Source organism: Crinia signifera, chromosome 19, assembly GCF_055691185.1.
Source record: "Crinia signifera chromosome 19, ASM5569118v1, whole genome shotgun sequence".
NCBI classification, from domain to species: domain Eukaryota; kingdom Metazoa; phylum Chordata; class Amphibia; order Anura; family Myobatrachidae; genus Crinia; species Crinia signifera.
Window position 1 is genome coordinate 19282299 of NC_139226.1, and position 20842 is coordinate 19303140.

The 20842-nt window shown below is 44.7% G+C and overlaps 1 protein-coding gene across 1 annotated transcript; it reads left to right on the plus strand.

Annotated features, from left to right (window-relative positions):
- Window positions 1-205: 205 nt before the first annotated feature.
- Window positions 206-16442, plus strand: LOC146042218 (free fatty acid receptor 2-like). Its single transcript, XM_083162141.1, has 2 exons — window positions 206-401; window positions 10328-16442. Exons 1-2 carry the CDS (start codon window positions 367-369, stop codon window positions 11295-11297), a joined length of 1005 nt encoding a protein of 334 aa, XP_083018267.1. The 5' UTR covers window positions 206-366; the 3' UTR covers window positions 11298-16442.
- The last annotated feature ends 4400 nt before the right edge of the window (window positions 16443-20842 follow it).

Below are 20842 nucleotides of genomic sequence, written 5' to 3' on the forward strand. Positions count from 1 at the left end.
ACTTTTAATCACTTGGTATTTTGTGTCTTCTCTGGAAATCTGACGTCATGTGATCTGCAAGTTTACATAAGTCACTTCAGGCAGTGGCTGGGCAGTGCTCAGTAAATATTTCTCAGCCAGCATCACTGGCTGACATCCTCTGCATGAGAACTCATTCAGCCTGTTTCTTTTGTACTCAAGACGTTCAAGCTCAGCGGACGTTTTCCCATCTCGCCGGAGCCGCTGCCGTAACGAAATCATTTTGCAGAATGAAAAAATGAATTCTTCAATTAGCACAGCAGCCCGGCACCTGGAATGTGAGGAACGTGTCTGGTGGGGACTTCTCTGCAGTTAAAGATATTGGTTTTCATTGTTATTCTCAGGCAAATGGAGTCGACTTCAAACTCTACTCAAGTAAACTGGTATGTCAGCCTTTGGTTATGCCGGTATATACGTTAATATCTGCGGTTAATGGGTGAAGTGTTTCTGGAAGAATTTCTGATAACATCCTTGTGTTATTTATTCTACATAAAATTGCTCCCTATAATTATATATAAAAGGTACTGAGTCTATGGAGACGGATTTATTATCCTGTAGCAGCAAGTCTCAAATGCGGTCCACAGGACCCCACACAGTTCACATTTTCCAGGTCACCCGGCAGGTGCACAGGTGCATTCATTACTCACTGACACATTTTAAAAGATCCACAGGTGGAGCTGATTACGTCACTTGTGAATCACAAATGAGGAGACCTGGAAAACATGCACTGTGCAGGGTCCCGAGGACCGAGTTTGAGAGCCTGTTCCCTATTCAGGTTTATATTCAATATGACTGTGATTCCTGTTTAGATTGGGTACAATCCAAGATATCTTTATGCAAATATCCCAGTCTGCAGAAACAACCAAAACACTTCTGGGTGCAATGATTTTGGATAAGTGTGGTTTTAGATAGACAATTTTTATTTATTTATTACCAGTTTCTTATATAGCGCACACATATTCCGCAGCGCTGTACAGAGAATATTTGAACATTCACATCAGTCCCTGCCCCAGTGGAGCTTACAATCTATATTCCCTACCACATGTACAGGCACACAGACATTCTGGGGTTAATTTTTGTTGGAATCCAATTAACCTATCTGTATATTTTTGGATTGTGGGAGGAAACCGGAGTACCCAGAGGAAACCCACTCAAGCACAGGGAGAATATACAAACTCCACACATTTAGAGCCATGGTGGGGATAGAACCCATGACCTCAGTGCTGTGAGGCAGTACTGCTAACCACCACACAGTCCATGCTGCAATGTACGGTATATGGTCACGAGGTCAACTTTGAAAAGGATGACATGCACTAGATTGACACACTCAAATGGTCGACATGGATTTAGGTTGACAGGGTTATAAGGTCGACCAAAGCATTAGGTCGACATGGGTTTTTCCCTTTTTTTTCAAGCCGACATGTGCCGACAGGCGGAATTTCATGTCATACCATCCACGTTGTGGGAGAATATAATAGTGTGCAGAGAGCAGGAGCCATGCAAGGGGACGTGGTGCACCGATACGATATCCATGTCGACTGTTGACGTTCGGGGCAAAAAAAAATGAAAAACCCATGTCGACCTTTTGACTGTCGACCTTCCCAATGTTGACCTAATGTTTGTGTCGACCTAATGACCTTCCACCTAAATCCATGTCAACATTTTGAGTGTGTCAACCTAAGGCCTGTCGACCTTTAGTGGTCGACCTAATGTATGTTGACCTTCCTGTGGTCGACCTAATGATCTACACCCCAATGTCCAAATAGACAGTCAATACCCCAAAAGTTCAATAGGGTCAAACTTGTCAACATGAAAAAGGTAGACACATGAAAAGGTCAACGTGAGTTTTTCACATTTTTTGGTGTCAATGTCGTCAACTGTTGACATGAACCCCCAATTAGTGTAACATGTACCCTCGCATGTCTCGGGCTCGGCACATTATTGTATTATCCCTCCATGCCGACACGGATGGTGAAGTAAGAATAAGCCGGTTCAATAAAATCATAAAAAAAAACTCCTGTTGATCTTTTCATGTGTCTACCTTCTTTATGTCAACCTTTTGTTCTTGTCGACCTATTGCATAACAACCTTTTGGGTTAGACCTATTGACTGTCTTTCTAGACACTGTAGATCTATCAACCGGAACCAATTTTGGATACGGGAGACTCACTGGGGGAAATTTCCTAAGATGGAAGTTGTATGTCACATGGGGTGTTGCTATGGGCAACCAATCATAATCTACTTCTGATTTATTTAGCAGCTCCTAGAAGATAATAGATAGTATCTGATTGGTTTCCCATAGCAACATCCCATGTGATATAGAACTCCTATCTTCGTGAATGTCCCCCAATGTCTATGTACCTGCCAGACTGAGAACAATCCGCTTCAGCTTGTCCCACTTGTTTCCAATCATTCTGAACACACGACTTAACCACTGATAATGAAAGCAATGCGAGTAACTGTTATTGGAAAAGAACAGGGGAAGTCTGAAGCTGGCTGCTGTATTTGCACACTAGGAAAGTACAGTATATAAATACACAGTATATAGATATAAAGCATTTATTGAATTGGAGAAATAAATGTCTATGAAGCTTATCATGGGGTAACAAATAAGAAAATGATGGATCAAATATTATTTTAATACAGTGGTTCTCAAACTCGGTCCTCAGGACCTCACACAGTTGCTGTTTTCCAGGTCACTCAGCAGGTGCACAGGTGCACTCATCACTCACTGACAGATTTAAAAAAAAAGATCCACAGGTGGAGCTAATAATGTCACTTGTGATTCTGTGTGAAGATCTGCAAAGTATGCACTGTGTGGGGTCCTGAGGACCGAGTTTCAGAACCTGGGGGAGATTCTCTAAGAATCTCCGCCCCCCTTCGCCGCCCATCGCGTTTATAATTATCGCATATGTTCTAACATATGCGATAAGAGCTGTCCTTTGCGGTGAGAGTCGCCAGGTCCCAGCAGGTCCCGGCGGCTCCCCCCTCCCACACACACCCGGCGCTGCTGCTGCTGCGCCGGGCTCTCCTCCTCCCTGCACCCGGAAGAGGATCAGGTCACAGGTCCGGGCAGCACAGCTCTGTGCTGCCCGGACACAGGTGAGGGGGGAGGGGGCGATGCAGGGCGGCGGAGGTCCGTGCGGGGCGGCGGTGGGTCGACACTGGGCGGCGAAGGGTTGCGGTAGAAGCCATTTGGCTTCTATGGGGCATCGCCAGATTTTTCTGGCGATGCCCCCCGCCGCATTAACCCGGCGGGGGATGCTTACAGCATCCCAAAATGCGGTAAAAACCCCGATAACAGGCTTTTTACCGCATTTCTTGTTTAGAGAATCTCCCCCCCTGTTTTTTAATAAACTACAGCATAAGGTCAACAAACACTCACAAGGACGACATTGAAAAAAGGTCAACACAAGAAAATGGTAGACCTGGAGAGAGATAAAGTACGGTCCAATCAGCTCCTAATTGTCATGTTACAAACTGTGCTTGCAAAATGACAGTTAGGAGTGGGTTGGTTGGTACTTTATCTCTTTCATTACGTTAACTTTCCCCATGCTGTGATAAAAATCCCCCCCCACACACACACACACACACACACACACACACACTTCCCCCTTTATATTCCTTACCGCACATACCCATACAAGGGCTTTCATGTTTTTTGCTTGTGATTACTTTCCTATGATTCACTGAAATCCCCTGTTGAAACCTCAGAAACACACTGAACAGAAGAACTGATTTGTAACCATGGAAAGAAACCCTGATTATTTCCAAGGATGCAGGTCGTGTTAAGGAGGGTCCGCCCATAGCCGCCCACTGGTTAAATGGTAGTAATTGTATGGGGTAGATTTACTACAGCTTCTAGAACAGTCAAGTGGTGGTGTTGCCTATAGCAACCAGATTCTAGTTATCATTTCTCTATAGCATTACAGGAAATTATAGAATCTGATCGGTTGCCATGGGAAACACCATCTCTTTTCTGTTTTAGAAGCTTCAGTAAACTGACAAATATTGCACATGAACGCTCAACAACCCGGGTAATTGTCAGTGTGAAAGGGTTCTGAAAGATTGTCCTGGGTGCAACGATTGACCAGGGTTGGACCCGGGATGATCGATGGTCCAGAGTCCGTTCAATGCACTGTAAAGGCGTCGCTGGGAGATGATGTCATCTCCCAGCACCGCCCTGGCCCCCACCTCCCGATTATGCCACCCGACTGGCTTTATGCCAGGTCGGGCGGCTAATGTGAAAGTGCTTGCCAGTGTGAAAGGGGTATGAGCTTCTGGGTTTTCAGCAGACAATTTCAGGCAGGCGACCTAGTTGAAGTATCGTAGCATTACCTGTATCTTCTGTAATTCCAACATGTAATGGTGCCCAAGTTCAGCAGCAGTGCGGGACGTCAGGCAGGTGCTGACTTTTTTTTATAGGGGCAATCTCTTACAAGGCAAAACCATGTGCCCCCTTTTTTCATAACTCCTTTGGAGATGTAGCTAGTAACATTGGTGCATAAATATATATTCATAAAGGTTCTGGTAATAGAGCGGAACTACGTTACTATAAGAGGAAAAGAGAGTGGGAGGTCTGCATGAATTACTGTAAGGTGCAGCCGTCTAGAATGGGACGCAATGAGGCTGTTGTGGTGACACAACAGTAACAAACAGCAGGTCACAGCATGTAACTCTATGGGCCGTACACACTGGGCAACTGAACTAAAAGTAGCATATGACTGCAGGTAATGCCCAGGTGGCGGTTGTGTATGGCTGCAGGTAGTGCCCAGATGCTGGGTGTATGGCTGCAGGTAGTGCCCAGGCGCTGGATATATGGCTGCAGATATTGCCCAGATGCTGGGTGTATGGCTGCAGGTAGTGCCCAGGCGCTGGATATATGGCTGCAGGTAGTACCCAGGCGCTGGGTGTATGGCTGCAGGCAGGGCAGCCGAGAGGAATGACGGGCCCCGATAAAATTTTGGGGGAGTGGCCTAAGTGTGTGTTGTGGGAACCTCCCACACTTAGGCCACGCCCCCAAAATGTTTAGAGGGGGGTGAAAGAAAACTCTAAAAACTGTAATCTCAGAAGCAGCACACACCTACAGCATGTGCTGTGCTGACTGCAGGCTCAGCATGACCTCTCACGCTGTCAGTGAGACACTCATGCTGAGCCTGCTGTCAGCACAGCACATGCTGTAGAAGTGTGTGCTACTGTTGCTACCCGGGAGGGATGGAGGGGGAAGGGAGGGGTCAGACCAGGGCCCCTGCGGGGCCCCTTCAGCAAGTGTGGGCCCGGGTAATTAGTACCCGCTCCCCCCCTCTCTCGGCTCCCCTGGCTGCAGATAGTGCTCAGGCGCTGGGTGTATGGCTGCAGGTAGTGCCCAGGCGCTGGGTGTATGGCTGCAGGTAGTGCTCAGGCGCTGGGTGTATGGCTGCAGGTAGTGCCCAGGCGCTGGGTGTATGGCTGCAGGTAGTGCCCAGGTGCTGGATGTATGGCTGCAGGTAGTGCCCAGGCGCTGGGTGTATGGCTGCAGGTAGTGCCCAGGCGCTGGGTGTATGGCTGCAGGTAGTGCCCAGGCAGTGGTTGTGTATGGCTGAAGGTAGTGCCCAGACGCTGGGTGTATGGCTGCAGGTAGTGCCCAGGCGCTGGGTGTATGGCTGCAGGTAGTGCCCAGGCGGTGGTTGTGTATGGCTGAAGGTAGTGCCCAGACGCTGGGTGTATGGCTGCAGGTAGTGCTGGAGTGATGGAGAAGACAGTTGTTTAACTACTAGTTCTGGCGGCATGCTGCAACTTGCAGCCTTGGCCAGCTAATTGGCCAGAACCCTGCACAGATCATTGCGATCTGTGCATGGTCCTGTGTAAAAAAAATGTGTAAAAGTGTTTTTTTTTTTTTTTTTTTCGATCGCGTGGGGTCCCCCCCCCTCCTGAGCATAACCAGCCCGGGCTCATTGAGCCGGACCTGGTTCCAAAAATACAGGGGACAAAAAGCATAGGGGTCCCCCCGAAACCAGGCCCGGACTCTCGGACCGGTCCTGGTTCCAAAAATCCGGGGGACAAAAAATCCGGGGGTCCCCCGTATTTTGAAACCAGCACCGGGCTCCAACAGCCCGCGATGTCATGCCACATTCGGGGGACACATTTTACATAAGGTCCCCCGGCCAAAACATGAGCGCCATGGCTGGTCACACATTCCTAACATTGCTTTATGCAGGTGAACTACAAGTGCCTATCGACCTAAATACATGTCGACCTTGTCCCATGAAGGTGAGGAGTAGTTAGCCTTTTATATATATATATATAAGATCTTATATATAGAACTTATCAAAGCTTAGGGCCTGTATACACTATACGATACACTATACGAAATGCGTTGATTTCGCGGCACCGCCAATATCATTAACGTTATTGGCTGTGCCGCCAAATGAACGATCTGGGCAAACACTGAACGATTTTGCAGTGATGTTATCACCAGGGCCCCCCAGAGATCATTCAATCACCAACGAGATTGTCAGAATTGATGGAATGTTCAGAAGATAGGAATTATAGTTAACGATCCGCAGGTTCAAATGTCGTTCAAACGAATGAGTGGGTACACACTGAACGATATGTATGATGATATCTTTAACAATATGGTTGTTATGGATATCGTATAGTGTGTACAGGGCTTCGGTGATCCTTTTTGCTTTGAGGCTGCAGACAAAGTACTCCAGGAGGATTTTGCTGAAGAGCATCAAACACATTAACAGGACTCGCTGCAATGATAGAATCCAGGAACACGTTATCCTGTGACCACTGTGTATATATAAGTGACATTTGGGATACACAGACGAATACGCTCTTATTCCTATAAAATACAATGCGGTGGAACGTGGGAGCACTTGGCGGAGGCTCGTAATGTTCAGAGAACTGAACTCACCCCAAGTCCCATTACTACATCAATGGGGAAAGTATAAACAGCCTCTCATCCGGCCATCCGGCCCTTCAAATGTGTCTCCGCAACGTAAACACAGATCGCTACGTCCCTGCGTTCTCTCATATACAGTCCCGTTACTTCACGGGGTTTATATTATTATTCTACAAAGTATTTTCTTTATTAAGAGAACTGCATGTATTGTATTGTGGGAAGCTGGGACAGCTGTGTAAAGATACGTGCGCATCCTCCAGCGTTCAGTAATGTCAGTAACCCCATTTATACAGCAGCTGAATGTCACTACTATAGAATAACATTGTAAAATAGCGACAAACATAGGGGTTTATTCAGGTTCACTCGGTAAGCAGCGCAAATTGCTACTTACCATGCGCTTAAACATCCTCTCCTGCAGGTGGGGCAAGTGTAAAGTGTCCTGTATTTGTGGGGCACATGCAGAAGCAACCAGCGTTACCCTGTGTGCCGAAATAATGTCTAAATAATACAGGTGTATGCACGAGTGTGGTATAGAAGATCTACAGTATCCAGCTAGGCAGTACATATGTCGACACCATTAGGTCGACAGGTAAAAAGTGAGAGAGATTAAGGTGGACAGGTAAAAAGGTTGACACAATGGTCACAAGGTCGACATGACAATGTTCGACACAAACATGGTCAACACAAGTTTTTGGGGGGTCAAATCTCGTACGTTTTTGATTTTTTTTTTTTCTTTCGCTCCCAGCTCCACCCGTGTTGTAGTCCAGGGTTGCATACCCTTCCGGAATGGCCGGGAAGGTCCCGATAATCGGGTCACCCTCCCGCCCCCCCCCCCCCGGAAAGGTGGACAACCCTCCCAGTTTCTGGGGGACCCCCACTCCCCCCGATAGCGGCTTCCTCCCCCTCACCTTGCCGTTTAAATAACCAGATCTGCCGATCTCCCCGGAGGGGGCGAGGCTAAAGTGGCATAATCGCGTCATTTTAGCCCCGCTCCCTCCAAGGATCGGCAAATCGGGTCAGTTTCCTTCACAGGGGTGGGGCTTAATGACGGCACACTTAAGCCCCGCCCCCTGAACTCCTGCTGAGAGTCTCCTCTCCGGGCTTCTCCCAGAGAGGAGATGACAAAAGTCGGCAACCATATTGTAGACCCGTCAGGTACCTTCCAAATCCCCTAGTTCTGTATCCCTGGCTGTCTTGGATAGGGGCCATTGGCTTATGGCGACACACGAATTAGGGCAAGATGCCTATGGTCGACAGGGTTGGAAGGTCGACACAAGCATTATTTTGACAATGGGAAGGTCAACAGTCAAAAAGTTGACATGAGTTTCTCATTTTTTTGACCCGAATGTCGAAATAGTCGACATGGACACCGTCAGTGTACCTTCTGTGGTTGACCCAATTCTCGTCTTCACTTCCTTTCTTACTATTAATTCTCAGATCTAACTAGTACAATATTACGGCACTGTAGAGCAGGCAGGCCGGCCATGAGTGCAATATACTGTATAGTCGCTGTCTGTACAGTGACACCAGCCAGAGTTATTGCCAATATATACGCTGATTGTAACTGCACCACTGTTGACATAGGTTTCTTAAATCAACTGAAAGACAGAGACTTGTTTGCACCAGCGGCACATGCAGTAGCAGGAAATGTTTGTATGGCTACAACCAGAAATCATTGCATAGATCTTTATTTATTTAGAAAGGAATAAAAAGAGTCACATGTGAATCACAGACTTATAAACTGTTTGGAAACATTATAGAAGATGACAACGTTCTGCTATAGAAATGAAACAATATTGTGATAATAAATAAAGTGCACATGTAGTAGGGATACTGGGAAGTGTTTTATGTGATATAATATAACACAAACTGGAAACACAGCCTGCAGAGATCAGCGCACAGGTGACACTCCAGGAGGTTTTGGGCATGATTCTGGTTCACTTGCAAAAGCAAATTCTCTCTCTAATGGATAAAACCATGTGCACTGCAGGTGGGGTAGATGTTACATGTGCAGAGAGAGTCATACTGCTTTCACATTGGAAAATGCAGGTTCGCACCGGGACTTTGAAACGGTTCAGTCATTTTGGGATGTTCATATCCTCACAGCAAACTGGTTCGCTGACGTCATCCGGGGGCGTGGCGTGGAGTCGGGGGCGGGGAGAGGGCAGCACTTAGAGCTGGTGCTGCTCAAAAGCACTGCCTCCTCCTTAGTGTGAATGGGAAACGGGTCGCTCGTCACACCGCCAAGCAACACGGCAACGAACCGGTAAGAACTCTACATTTTTACCTGTTCGTATTGCTACCCGTTTACGGGACACGGTAACCCCTTTCACATCGCACTATTTACCGGGTCAAACTGGCTTGTACCCAGTAATTAGATTTGGGTGGGGTTTGTACTTCAAACTGATATTGCAGTGTAAGTGTATTGCAGACAGTATTTACTCTACATAGAAACAAAATAACTCACCCAAATCTAACTCTCTCTGCACATGTTACATCTGCCCCACCTGCAGTGCACATGGATTTGTCAATTAGAGAGAGAATTTGCTTTTGCAAATAAACCCGAATCAGGCCCTTTGTGTGTAACTATCATCTGGTCGTTGGTGCTACCTACCACTACACCTCTCACATACAGACACAACCCTGGGTTGTTACATATGAACGCACATTGGGCCTGATTCAGAGTTGACCGCAAAAGCGAAATCTTTCTCCAAAGGACAAAACCATGGACCCGATTCAGACCAGACACCTAAAATAGGTTGACATGGCTTAAGTTGACAGGGTCGGAAGTTTGACACAAACATTAGGTCGACATGAGTTTTTCACTTTTCCGAATGTCGACACAGTCGACATGGACACCGTTTGAGTGTGGCACGCCCCCTCCCATGGCTCACTGCACTCGCCATACTTCAGGTACGTTACCTCACGGCACTCGGCACTCTTTTATTCTCCCACCACGCCGTAGTGAATGGTAGGATATGAAATACCGCCTGTCGGCACAAAAGAAATCGCGAAAAACTCATGTCGACCTTTTGGCTGTCGACCTAATGCCTGTCCACCTTAGAAACGTTGACCTATTTCGGGAGTCGACCTGCCTGTCTACCCAATGCATGTCAACCTTTATTGGGTCGACCTAATCACCATATCCTCTGTACCAAATTTAAATTGGGAATCCCCATCCCAGAAAGATTTTCAGTGGTTGTAAAATAAAAATAGTTCCGTGTGTGCAATAAGTTATTGTCTTGCCTTCATCAGACTCAAAAAAGTTCTAATACTCACTAACCTTACTGGTAATGTTATCTGTGTCTGTGGGTCATCTGTGTCTCCTCCGGTGACCTCTCCCTTGCGGATACTCATGACTGTGTGAAACGTCAATTTTATACCACAAATAATAATCTATTTCTTTTTCTTGCTTAAAAGGTGTGATCAAGGATACTGCCATCTTCTTCTGGCGGTCTACATTTTGACTTTTCTGACCGGCCTGCCTGCTAACTTGCTGGCCTTCTACGCCTTTTTGGTGAAGGTTCTCCGCAAGCCAACGCCGGTGGACATCTTTCTTCTCAACCTGACCATCTCGGATCTGCTCCTGTTGACCTTCCTTCCACTAAAGATGATCGAGGCTGCCTCTGGCATGATCTGGAATATGGCAGAGGCGCTTTGTGCCTCGACCGGGTTCTTCTACTACAGCAGTATCTACATCAGTACCCTGTTCCTCACGGCGGTCAGCGTGGAGCGCTACCTGGGCGTGGCCTTTCCTATTAAATATAAGATGCACCGCAAGCCTAAGTATGCCGTGTTTATAAGCATTGTCTTTTGGCTGGTGGCTTGTGCCAACTGCAGTATTGTTTACATCATCCAGTACCAAATCCCCAACAACAGCACCAAGCAGAACAAGTGCTACTATGACTTTTCTGAGAGGCAGCTTTACTACCTTCTCCCGGTACGTTTGGAGTTAGGGGTGGTCCTTTTCTTTATTCCATTTCTTGTTACGCTTTTCTGTTATATAAACTTCATACGGATTCTGATGTCTCTGCCGAACATCCAAAAGAGACGGAAACACAGAGCCATTGGCTTGGCCATTGCCACGCTCACCAACTATTGCATCTGCTTTGTACCCTACAACATATCTCACATTGTTGGGTTTATACAAAAGAAGAGTCCAGACTGGAGGGTGTACGCCCTTCTATTTAGCACTTTCAATGCAACTTTGGACCCGGTCATCTTCTACTTCACCTCGACGGCGGTGCAGAACACGTTCTTTGACTTTTTGACGGCCATCTTACTTAAGCTGAGGAAGATATGCCCCGGAAAGAAGTTTTGCCCCCGTCCACCTCAGCCTTCATTTAATGACATCATTCGAGATGGGTCCTCCACTTTACAGTCACTATAATATCTCAGATACTTTTTTTTTTGGGACCTTGCGTTTCCCATCTATGGAGAACTGGACACAGTACCAAAAGCTCAGGGATAGTCGACCTACTGCTGGAACCACAATGTAGAGAGATAATGATATACCTTCAGGTCACAGGGGCCTAGTGCAGAAGATGATCAAGGCGAAGGAGCAATGACCAATGCAATATGGGTGTGGTCAGTGTCATGTGGGTGTGGCCAGTGCCATGTGGGCATATTCTGTACACCCTCCTCCACAATCTGCCTAAATACTGTACATTAAAAGCAGAACAATTGCTTTGTGAGGCAAATACGGTATAAGTACAATATTAATATTTCTGGACAACAGTGTGGCCACCTGGGTGTCTGGCCACCTCCTCCAGTCATGATAAAGGGCCTATTTGTAAATGGAGGTGTGGAGCAGTTGTCCCATTCTTCCCACTGTTAATCTGGTCCTCTCTTGAAAGTGACAGGCACCAGAACATTCTCTTACACTATAATGTAAGGTTCACGAATGGTGGAATAAATGGATTTAAATTATGATTTCAATTAAAACGCTTTCAGGACAACTTCCCATGGCCCCTCAGTAGCAGTCTCTGTAATAAATGTGCTGATGGTTGTGTTCTAGATCCCCATTGTGTCCTACCTCCCACAGTTATCTTAGCACTACGTGGTAGTGCCACGAATTATTATGAAACCAGGTACAAGTATGTGGAGTTGTTCTGCTGAATACGATCTCAATTCAGCTGCTTGGTCCAATGAGTCAGACCATCATTGCAGTTACCATCTCTGTTTTCCCCCTGTTGGTCACCGCTGCATCTTTGATGGTGGACAACCATAAAAGTGGCCATGTAGCAAATATGGGACAGATCCATGTTGAAGAATAATTGATAGCAGGTGGCTGTTTCATATATTGTGTCTCCATTCCCCCCCTTGTCTCATCATACAAACCATGCCACAACACCAACAGTGGCCGAGAAAGACAAGCGGCGATGGCCACTAGCTTATTGCCTCATTACGGGAGAACTTTGCTCATTGGCAGCTGTAATAAGGATTCCCTTACCTTATCCATCAGTGGTTACCCCAAACATATGAGATTGTAAGCTCACTTGGGCCGGACCATCTTTGTCTTCTGTTTCAGGTCATTGTTTGTAATCCCTTTGTAGGTTTCATTTCCCGATATCACCAGGTCCCCAAGGTCTGTAGCTACTATTGTAGTTTATGGGGGAAGCAGGTAGACAGTATGAAATGCGAAGATGGGAAGGGTGTAGCATTATGGTACGTACACTTTAATTTCTTAACGTTAACTTAATTAAAAAAATATATATTTAGAATTTAGATGTTCCTTCACCACGTGGCCATTGTTGCTGGAATCCCGGCACAAACAAAATGCAGATGTTGGAATCTTGGCAGCTGGCATCCGGATCACAAGTATGCTGGGGACTCTTAGCAGTAAGTGGTGGTGGTGGTGACGGGGGTGTTAGGCACTAGATGGGGGTGGTTAGGGTTAGGAATCAGGTAGGAAACATGGTTAGGGGGACAGGGTGAGGGATTAAGAATGCTTACCCAGCACCTGTCGGGATTCTTCTAATCGGGCTGTTGGATGAGATATGGAGGGAGGAGTATCAAACTTTTTAAAGAGATTAGTTACGTTGACGATATGTAGCATTCATTCAGCTTCCAGGATTTATAAACTGTACTAGACAAATGGTAACTCCTAGAAGCTGAATGGAAGATTTGATACCTCCCCGATATTACGAATGATAAATTTGAAAGAATACTGTCATGGTGTCTTAACCCAAACAATAATGGTGAAGACCCTATTGCCACACAATTCATTATTAATCACAGCTCCATGTGTAAAAAAAAGAGTGTGTCGGCCTTGGTAGAACTTTGCACCTGGATTTTGGTTTGTTAGGGTCCAGAACCCTGATGCTCTTGGGAATGATAGAACCAGCCACATAGGTCAGACCTATATTGAACAGGTTAGGAGGAATTATTTTGAATAAAAAAAAAAAAAAGATGTCTAGAACAACAGATACAAGTTGAATTGAGAAGTCTACAAGACGGAAAAACAGAACAGACGATAGAGCCACAAAACATTGTCCTTGCCTTTGTGGTGGGACACAGGAAGTGAAATCACAGAGACACGTGGCGAGCGCACTGTGTGATTATTTTTAGGCTACCAGAGTAATAAGAACAAAAAAAAAAAAAAGAAACATAGCAAAAATACAAAAGAGGAACTTACTCATCAAGAGAGCGAGTGAATATTACATGGCAGGTAGCCAATTACAAAGAAAAGGTGGTTGGGGGGGTATTTATTAATCCTTTGAGTGCCAAGTGAATTTGTCAATATAGGTGTGAAAATTGCCAAGCAAACATTTGTATTCATCATAATGACCTGTAATGTTCTATGGGAAATAGAACTCCCATCTTAGCAAATTTACACCAAAGACGGTGTTGCAATCGGGCGGTGCAGAATCAGCAAGTTCCGGCCAGTTACAGGGAGGTGGCCAGTAGTGTAACCAAGCATGTCCCGCACAGTGGGTGTGTCATGGGAATGTCATAGGTTTGTCAATGCAGATTCTGATGTATGGATACACAAAAGGGGAGGAGTTTGTAGCGGCATTTGCATAAAGTTGCAGAGGGATGACCGGCAATAGATATTGCAATGTGCGCTTCTCTGTACTCTTCTCACTTACGCACTAACGGCCTGACTCTGATCCGCACGGTAAGCTGCGAAGCTCGAAGCTTTCCAAGCAGTTGCGGTGCCGCCCTGGTGAATCCCCAATCCCCCCACCGCCATATCCCCTCGCAACCATGCGAGGGGATGTGTTCTGAAAATACATCCCCTCGCAGGTGCCCGCAACAGGAGAAATCATCCTCGCAAATATGTCATTGGACTTATATTTGCGGGCAGCTGGATGAAGACAGGGCGGGGCGGCTGCCGCCATATGTTGTAAGCCGCCCGCCCCCGACACACTTCGTACTGCCCGCATTTGCATGCAAACACCCACCCACCCATGAAATGCTGGGCGCTCCCATGCCCCATCACCGCAACTGTATGCCCCCCCCCCTCCGTGCGTGTGCCATGCTGACTGTGCAGGTTGGCGAGGCCGCCCGCACAGAAGCCCTGCCCATGCACATATGAGAATGTGCACATGAACAGAGGATTACCATTGGTCCCCTGTGCGAACACGTGGGGGACTGATGGAACCAGAATCTGGCCCTAAACATCCATAGCAACCAATCAGATGTTGACTTTTAATCCAGTTAGACCATTCAGCAAATGCTGCCATTATAATGTTACGGGTTACGGGATATATTGTATGTGGACTTTTATATTGAATAACCGATTCACCAAACCTATTAACCAATCCACACCAACCTATATCTCCTCACTTATCACAAAATATCTCCCATCTCGACCACTCCGCTCTGCACAAGATCTGCGTCTCTCTTCTGCACGGATCACTAGCTCCCATTCACTATTACAGGACTTTCATCGGGCTGCTCCCATCCTATGGAATGCCCTTCCACCCACAATAAGGCTCTCCACTAACCTCCAAAATTTCAAGCGTTCCCTGAAAACTCCCCTCTTTAGGCAAGCCTATCATATTTATATACCACATGCATAACCCTCAGAGGCAGTTATGTATTATATAGCTTCCCTTCTGGACTTGTAACTTGGTGGGACTGCTCTGCTATTACTGGTGCCTGTCCTTGTGTTTCCCTCCTATATCCCTATAGAATATATTAAGCTTGCAGCAGGGCCCTCGTACCTCCAAGTCTGTCTGTCGTTACCCAGTTTGTTTTATCACCGTCTACTATTGTAACGCGCAACGGAATGAACTATAGAAAATGTAAATAAATAACCATCAATGACTTTCACCAAGTTCATCAGTAATGTATAATATACTGTATATTTCGTCATCCTTTGTCATATGGTAATGTTACGTCTATACTGTGTTACAAGAAACCATTCTCATGTTGGATCAAATGCTTTATTTAAATATAACAAAAATGTATTCATTATACATAAATGTGTCAATGTGCACTATGTAAATATTTTGTTTTCATTGTTCTTGATGCTTTTTGAACACAGGGAAATTACATGATAAACAGTGTAAATGTTTGCTGAACTACAAACCCCATATCTCAGCCTATAGACTAAATTAATTTGTATTTAATTTACATTTTCATTAAGAGGTCTACGTATTACCCAGCGATGAGGCGAGAATTTAGAGAACGCGGTTATCACGAGACTACTAATAATTGACCCATTTAGCGGCATGTAGCGGAGAGACTGAACTAGATCCCTGATGGGTCAAATAACTGTGATCATGTACGGGCAATAACAATACATGCATGTACCAGTAATCAGAATCGGTTACAGAGGAGAGTTTCACTAGGACACTCAGAGGATCATCCCCATTATGGTAAATTGCAGTAGTACAACAATACTGTGTATACTGCTGCATCATCTAGTGATACATTATTATATTTACATCTGGCTCCCTGTATAGACCCCGACTATGGGACATGGATTTGATATCTACAATTCAACCTAAATGACTTATGTAGCATTCCTAATTATATTATTTTTCTAAATATTTATTATAAAATATAAAAAGATGTGGCTAATAATAGTTTTGTTGAACAGTAATACAGAATGTTTTTACAACAATGAACTATATAGTGTGGAGTAAATCATTATATTGCTAACTAGGATCTAGTTAAATTGCTGGAGCAATACTTGTTCACATGCTTGGAAATGTGTGGGAGATTCCCGAATTCTTTTGAGATTACATTGACTACCGGGAGAGCGGGGAACCTCCTGCATCCCTGGGGAAGTGGGCGGGGTCAGTGCTGCATTAACACACCCCTCGTTCATTTGGACAAGAGCTAGCCAGTATGGTAAAGCATAAATGTAGCCAGGTCCTTTCATAGGATCATATAGGCCCTGGGGAAACCCAAATTAAGAGGCCCCCTAACTCTTTTTTTCTTAAAATTATGTAATTAAAATGTATTTTTAAATTAATTGTAATGCTTTAATACTGTACTTTTGAGAGCTACTGTACTATGTGTTCAAAAATGTCTTGTGGTATGGTAATATATTATAACTTATACAAAACTATTGTGAATGTGACATTTTGGAAGGCAAATTAAAGACACCTTTTCTAGATAGATGCTTCTGTTCGGTTATTTGGTGGTTAAAGAAAATTACTGCATTGCAACTCGAAAGGCCGGAGTTTTTTTTTAACAGGGGCAATTACTTACAAGACATGCCCCTTTAAAAAAAAAAAACCTCAGACTTTGGCCGGCATCCGAAACAATCGCCCAACTCGAAGGCTAATACATCTGACTCCAAGACTATAAGGGGACGTTTATTAAAGCTTGGAGTGAGATAACACTGTGATAGATAAAGTACTAGCCAATCAGCTCCTGTCATTTTTCAAACACTGCGTCTAAAAATGTTAGGAAGAGTTAGTTCACTCAGGAGGTTTACACTTTTACACATGCGCATTCCCCACCATCGACGGGGGGGGGGGGGGAATCACCCCCTTTATCTCCTTTATCTCTCACAATATTATTTCTCTCTAAGCTTTACTCTGACATTGCCAGGGTTGTGTCCGCATTCTTTGTATTTCTGTCTTGGAGCATCTTCGGATTCGTCATCAGTGCACTATTAATGCAATTGCACCATTGAAATGTGCACCAATGCTATGGGGGTTATTCAGACTTGAATGCACATCTGCGACTTCTTAGGACTATGGCCCATAATAGTATGGGCTAAGCCGTGCCATGATAAAATCCTGCAGTATTTTTTATCGGTGGCTGTTTGCAAGGGATTGACAGGAAGCCGTGGTGTGGGTGGTAACTGACCGTTTTCTGTGAGTGTCAGGGAGAGCACAGGCCTGCCCAGGCCGTGTGATGCCAGCTCCGCCCCTAATGTGACTGCTCCTATAGCAGCCACTGAGTAAGACCTGGGCTACACACAGACTGCACACACTGGGGAAATCATTAGATGGGGAGTGTACCAAATGCAAAGGATTGCTCCATTAAAAAAGCCCGAACTCAGAGACTATTACATTTGACAAATTGTATTTAAAATTTGTGGTTGAAAAACTGTCACAGTTCAATGTGTAAATAAAAAAAATCACAGTTCAAAGTGAAAGTACACTGCAGAAGCCGTCATTTTGAGAAGCTTTTAAACTAATAAATAATAATAATAGTAATAAAATATTAGAATGATAACAGGGGTTCACAGCATACTTGTTGACTTTCTGGCTGCCCCAACCGGTACGTATTGGGCAGCCAGGTTGGCACAAAGGGGAGTGGGCATCACCCTGGGTGGGGGCAAGGAAAAATACTTTGACTGCGTGGGGTGGTGGTGGGGTGGGGGGATGCCCTGGGTGTGGGCCAGATCCTGGGGGCTTACCCAGGAGGGGGGGGGGGCTGGAATGCCTCACGATTTTTGGGAAAAACTCATGTCGGCCTTTAGACTGTCATCCTTTCCATTGTCAAACTAATGCTTGTGTCAACCTTCCGTCCATGTCAACCTATTACAGGTGTCGACTTAAGCCCTATCTACCATCATTGAGTCCACCCTATGACCCATACCCCTATAAACACCCCAATCCCCTCCCCTCTCCCCTGCATTCACTTCATACTTACTTATTCTCTAGCAATCTGCAAGCCCCTCATGATTTCTTGAGAAGTCCCCCTGGGCTCCCAGAAGAGATCCTTCTTCCAGGGCCGGAGCTACCACTAGGCAGCTTTAGGCAGCTGCCTAGGGCGCTAGGCAATAGAGGGCACCCCTTTACTGTGATGAACATGTTAATTACGTATTTTAAAAGGAATCCCCTGCTGCACCCTCTTTATATTATATTTTCAAATATAATATTGCTGCCCGGGCAGTGGCTATGCTGAGCAGGTGACCCGGGCAGTGGTGGTAACAAGCAGGAGACCTGACAAGTGGCTGCGCCGAGGGGGTGACCCGGAGAGAGGCGGCGCCGAGGTGGTGACACCCAGCCAGTGCCTCCGCCAAACGGACCCAGAAAGTGGCGCCGCTGAACGTGAGACCCGGCCAGTGGATGCGCCGTATGGGAGACCCAGGCAATAGCTGCACCGAGCAAGAGACCCGGTGGCCGGAGCCACTGACCAGGAGACTGGCGGCCAGTGGAAGGAATAGTGGGTCCTGGTGAGTGTAAGGAAGGGGGGGGACACAAACTTATTTATGTCAATCGGAGCCCAGAGCGGTAACCGGTGGGGGAACGGGCGCAGTAATGGAATTTTTGCCTAGGGTGCTAAAAAACCTTCCACCGGCCCTGCCTTCTTCTGTATCCATTATACCAACAGCACTAAAAATATTATCATTTGCTGCTTTTTTTCTTTTGTTTTAACGGCCTCGAGCTTCTGTTATTGTGCACCACACAACTCGTGTGTATATTTTAGTCCCTGACTCTGATCCATTATCTAAATATTTGAATATATAATGGATCATATTAAATTCTCATCTTTGGAATTTCAAAGCCAAGATGTGAACTAACGAGGGGGGTCTAAAATCTCTCCATAAACGTTCCCGTCTCTCCAATGTTTAGCGAAGAGTGATGTTTGTAGGGATCTCTGCCACCAAACAAATGCAACATAACCTTTCCATAGGAATAGAAATCATCAATAAAGCAGAACGAAGACACAGGAAGGAATAAATATATAGTACTATGTCCACGCACAACAAATATATTCAATTAGAACAACATCATTTTGTTTATTGGGGTATATTTTGGAATAGCTGTATATGAAGCAGACTGGAACAATCTGGTCAGTGCGGTTTGTTTTGCAATTGATATTACTAGTTTAAAGAGAGCAAAAGTTGGGGCCCATTTTTCAATGAGTGATGAAACTTGTGAATGGTAAAACTCACTGCCTGTGATAAAGTAAATGGGGCTGCAGCCAATCAGCTCCCAACTCCTAACGGTCTGGTTTTGAAAAATAACTGTTGGGAGCTGATTGTTTATCATTCTCACCGAGTTTTATCACGGATTGATAAATGGGCCTCATAATGCTGGACTGTCACATGATCATGTGGAATAGGAAATTGTACGATACTAGTGGAAATGGTACTGTAGTTAACTTCACCTGTTCAGTGTGGAGTCAGGGGATTAGAAAATATAAATTACTATCTGATCCTTCTCCCCTTACTCCACTATGGAAAAACAAATCTTTGATGCAGGGGCGAGCAACCACTTCAGCAGCAAAGTGGATTTCCAAAGGAATTATATTTGCCTCAGATGTCCTCCAGGGGGGAATCTGTATGAGTCTAGGCGATTTGCAGGAAAAATATTCGTTCCCAGATTTGAATGCCTTCACATATTTACAAATAAAGCACTATATAGATACCCATCATTTTCCCTCCAGGATGCTAAAATCTCCTTTGGAACGCTCATGTTTAGATGAACCATTCAGGAAAGGAATGATCTTGTCTTTATATAATTTACTATTAACATCATCAGAACCCCCTGCACCAAATTTTGAACGCCAATGGGAGATTGATTTGGGAGATACACCAGAAGAAGATTCTTGGCCTGTAATTCGTGAGCGATTATCTAAAAATTCAATCTCAACCCTGATTAAGGAGAATGCATATAAAATTTATTATCGCTGGTACTTGGTACCAGCTAGACTAAATAGAATGTATAGTTCAACTTCTCCCCTATGCTGGAGAGGTTGTGGTGAGTCGGGCACTTTCCTGCACATATGGTGGACTTGTCCTAAAATAGCGGCTTATTGGGAAGAAGTAGCAAATTTATTAAGTAAAGTATTACTAACTAAAGTAACTAGGGACCCATGGTCTTTTCTGTTGGGACATCTGATAAGTTCTCTAGACCCTCTTTCAGAAAAATTAGCAAGCCACATACTAAGTGCGGCAAGATGCCTAGTTGCATCACACTGGAAGAATCAAAACCCTCCTTCAGTTCAAACAGTGGCAAATAAGATTTGGTTTGTAGCTTCAATGGAGAAGATAACAGCTTTTCTACAGAACAACTCCATAAAATGTATTAAAATATGGAATCCATGGTATGTTTTTACACAATCTATACAGGGCAGGAAAAAACATGACCATCTTGTAAATCTAGTATTATAAATTTTAATTTTGACCTTTTACATGATAACTCTTTTGAAAAAGCATCTCTGAAGAACTCTTACAAATTGAATATCCCCGGGCTATATTTTATTTAAAAAAAATTTTTTTTTATTAATTTTATATTTACTATGTCCTTCAACATTATTCATCCGTAATAACTTAAAACATTAATGTAAGAGTAGATATGGTAACAACACTTTCAAAATGGTATAGGAACTATTTTAAAAGCAAAATATATGAATAACATGGAGGACGTTGTCTTGTATTATTGTACTTATTTATTTATTTATTTTTATTATTATTATTTATTTTATTATTAATATTATTAATTTTTTTTTTTTTTTTGTAAATTGTGCATTTATTGAGAATCTTATACATTGTTATTTGTATAAATATGA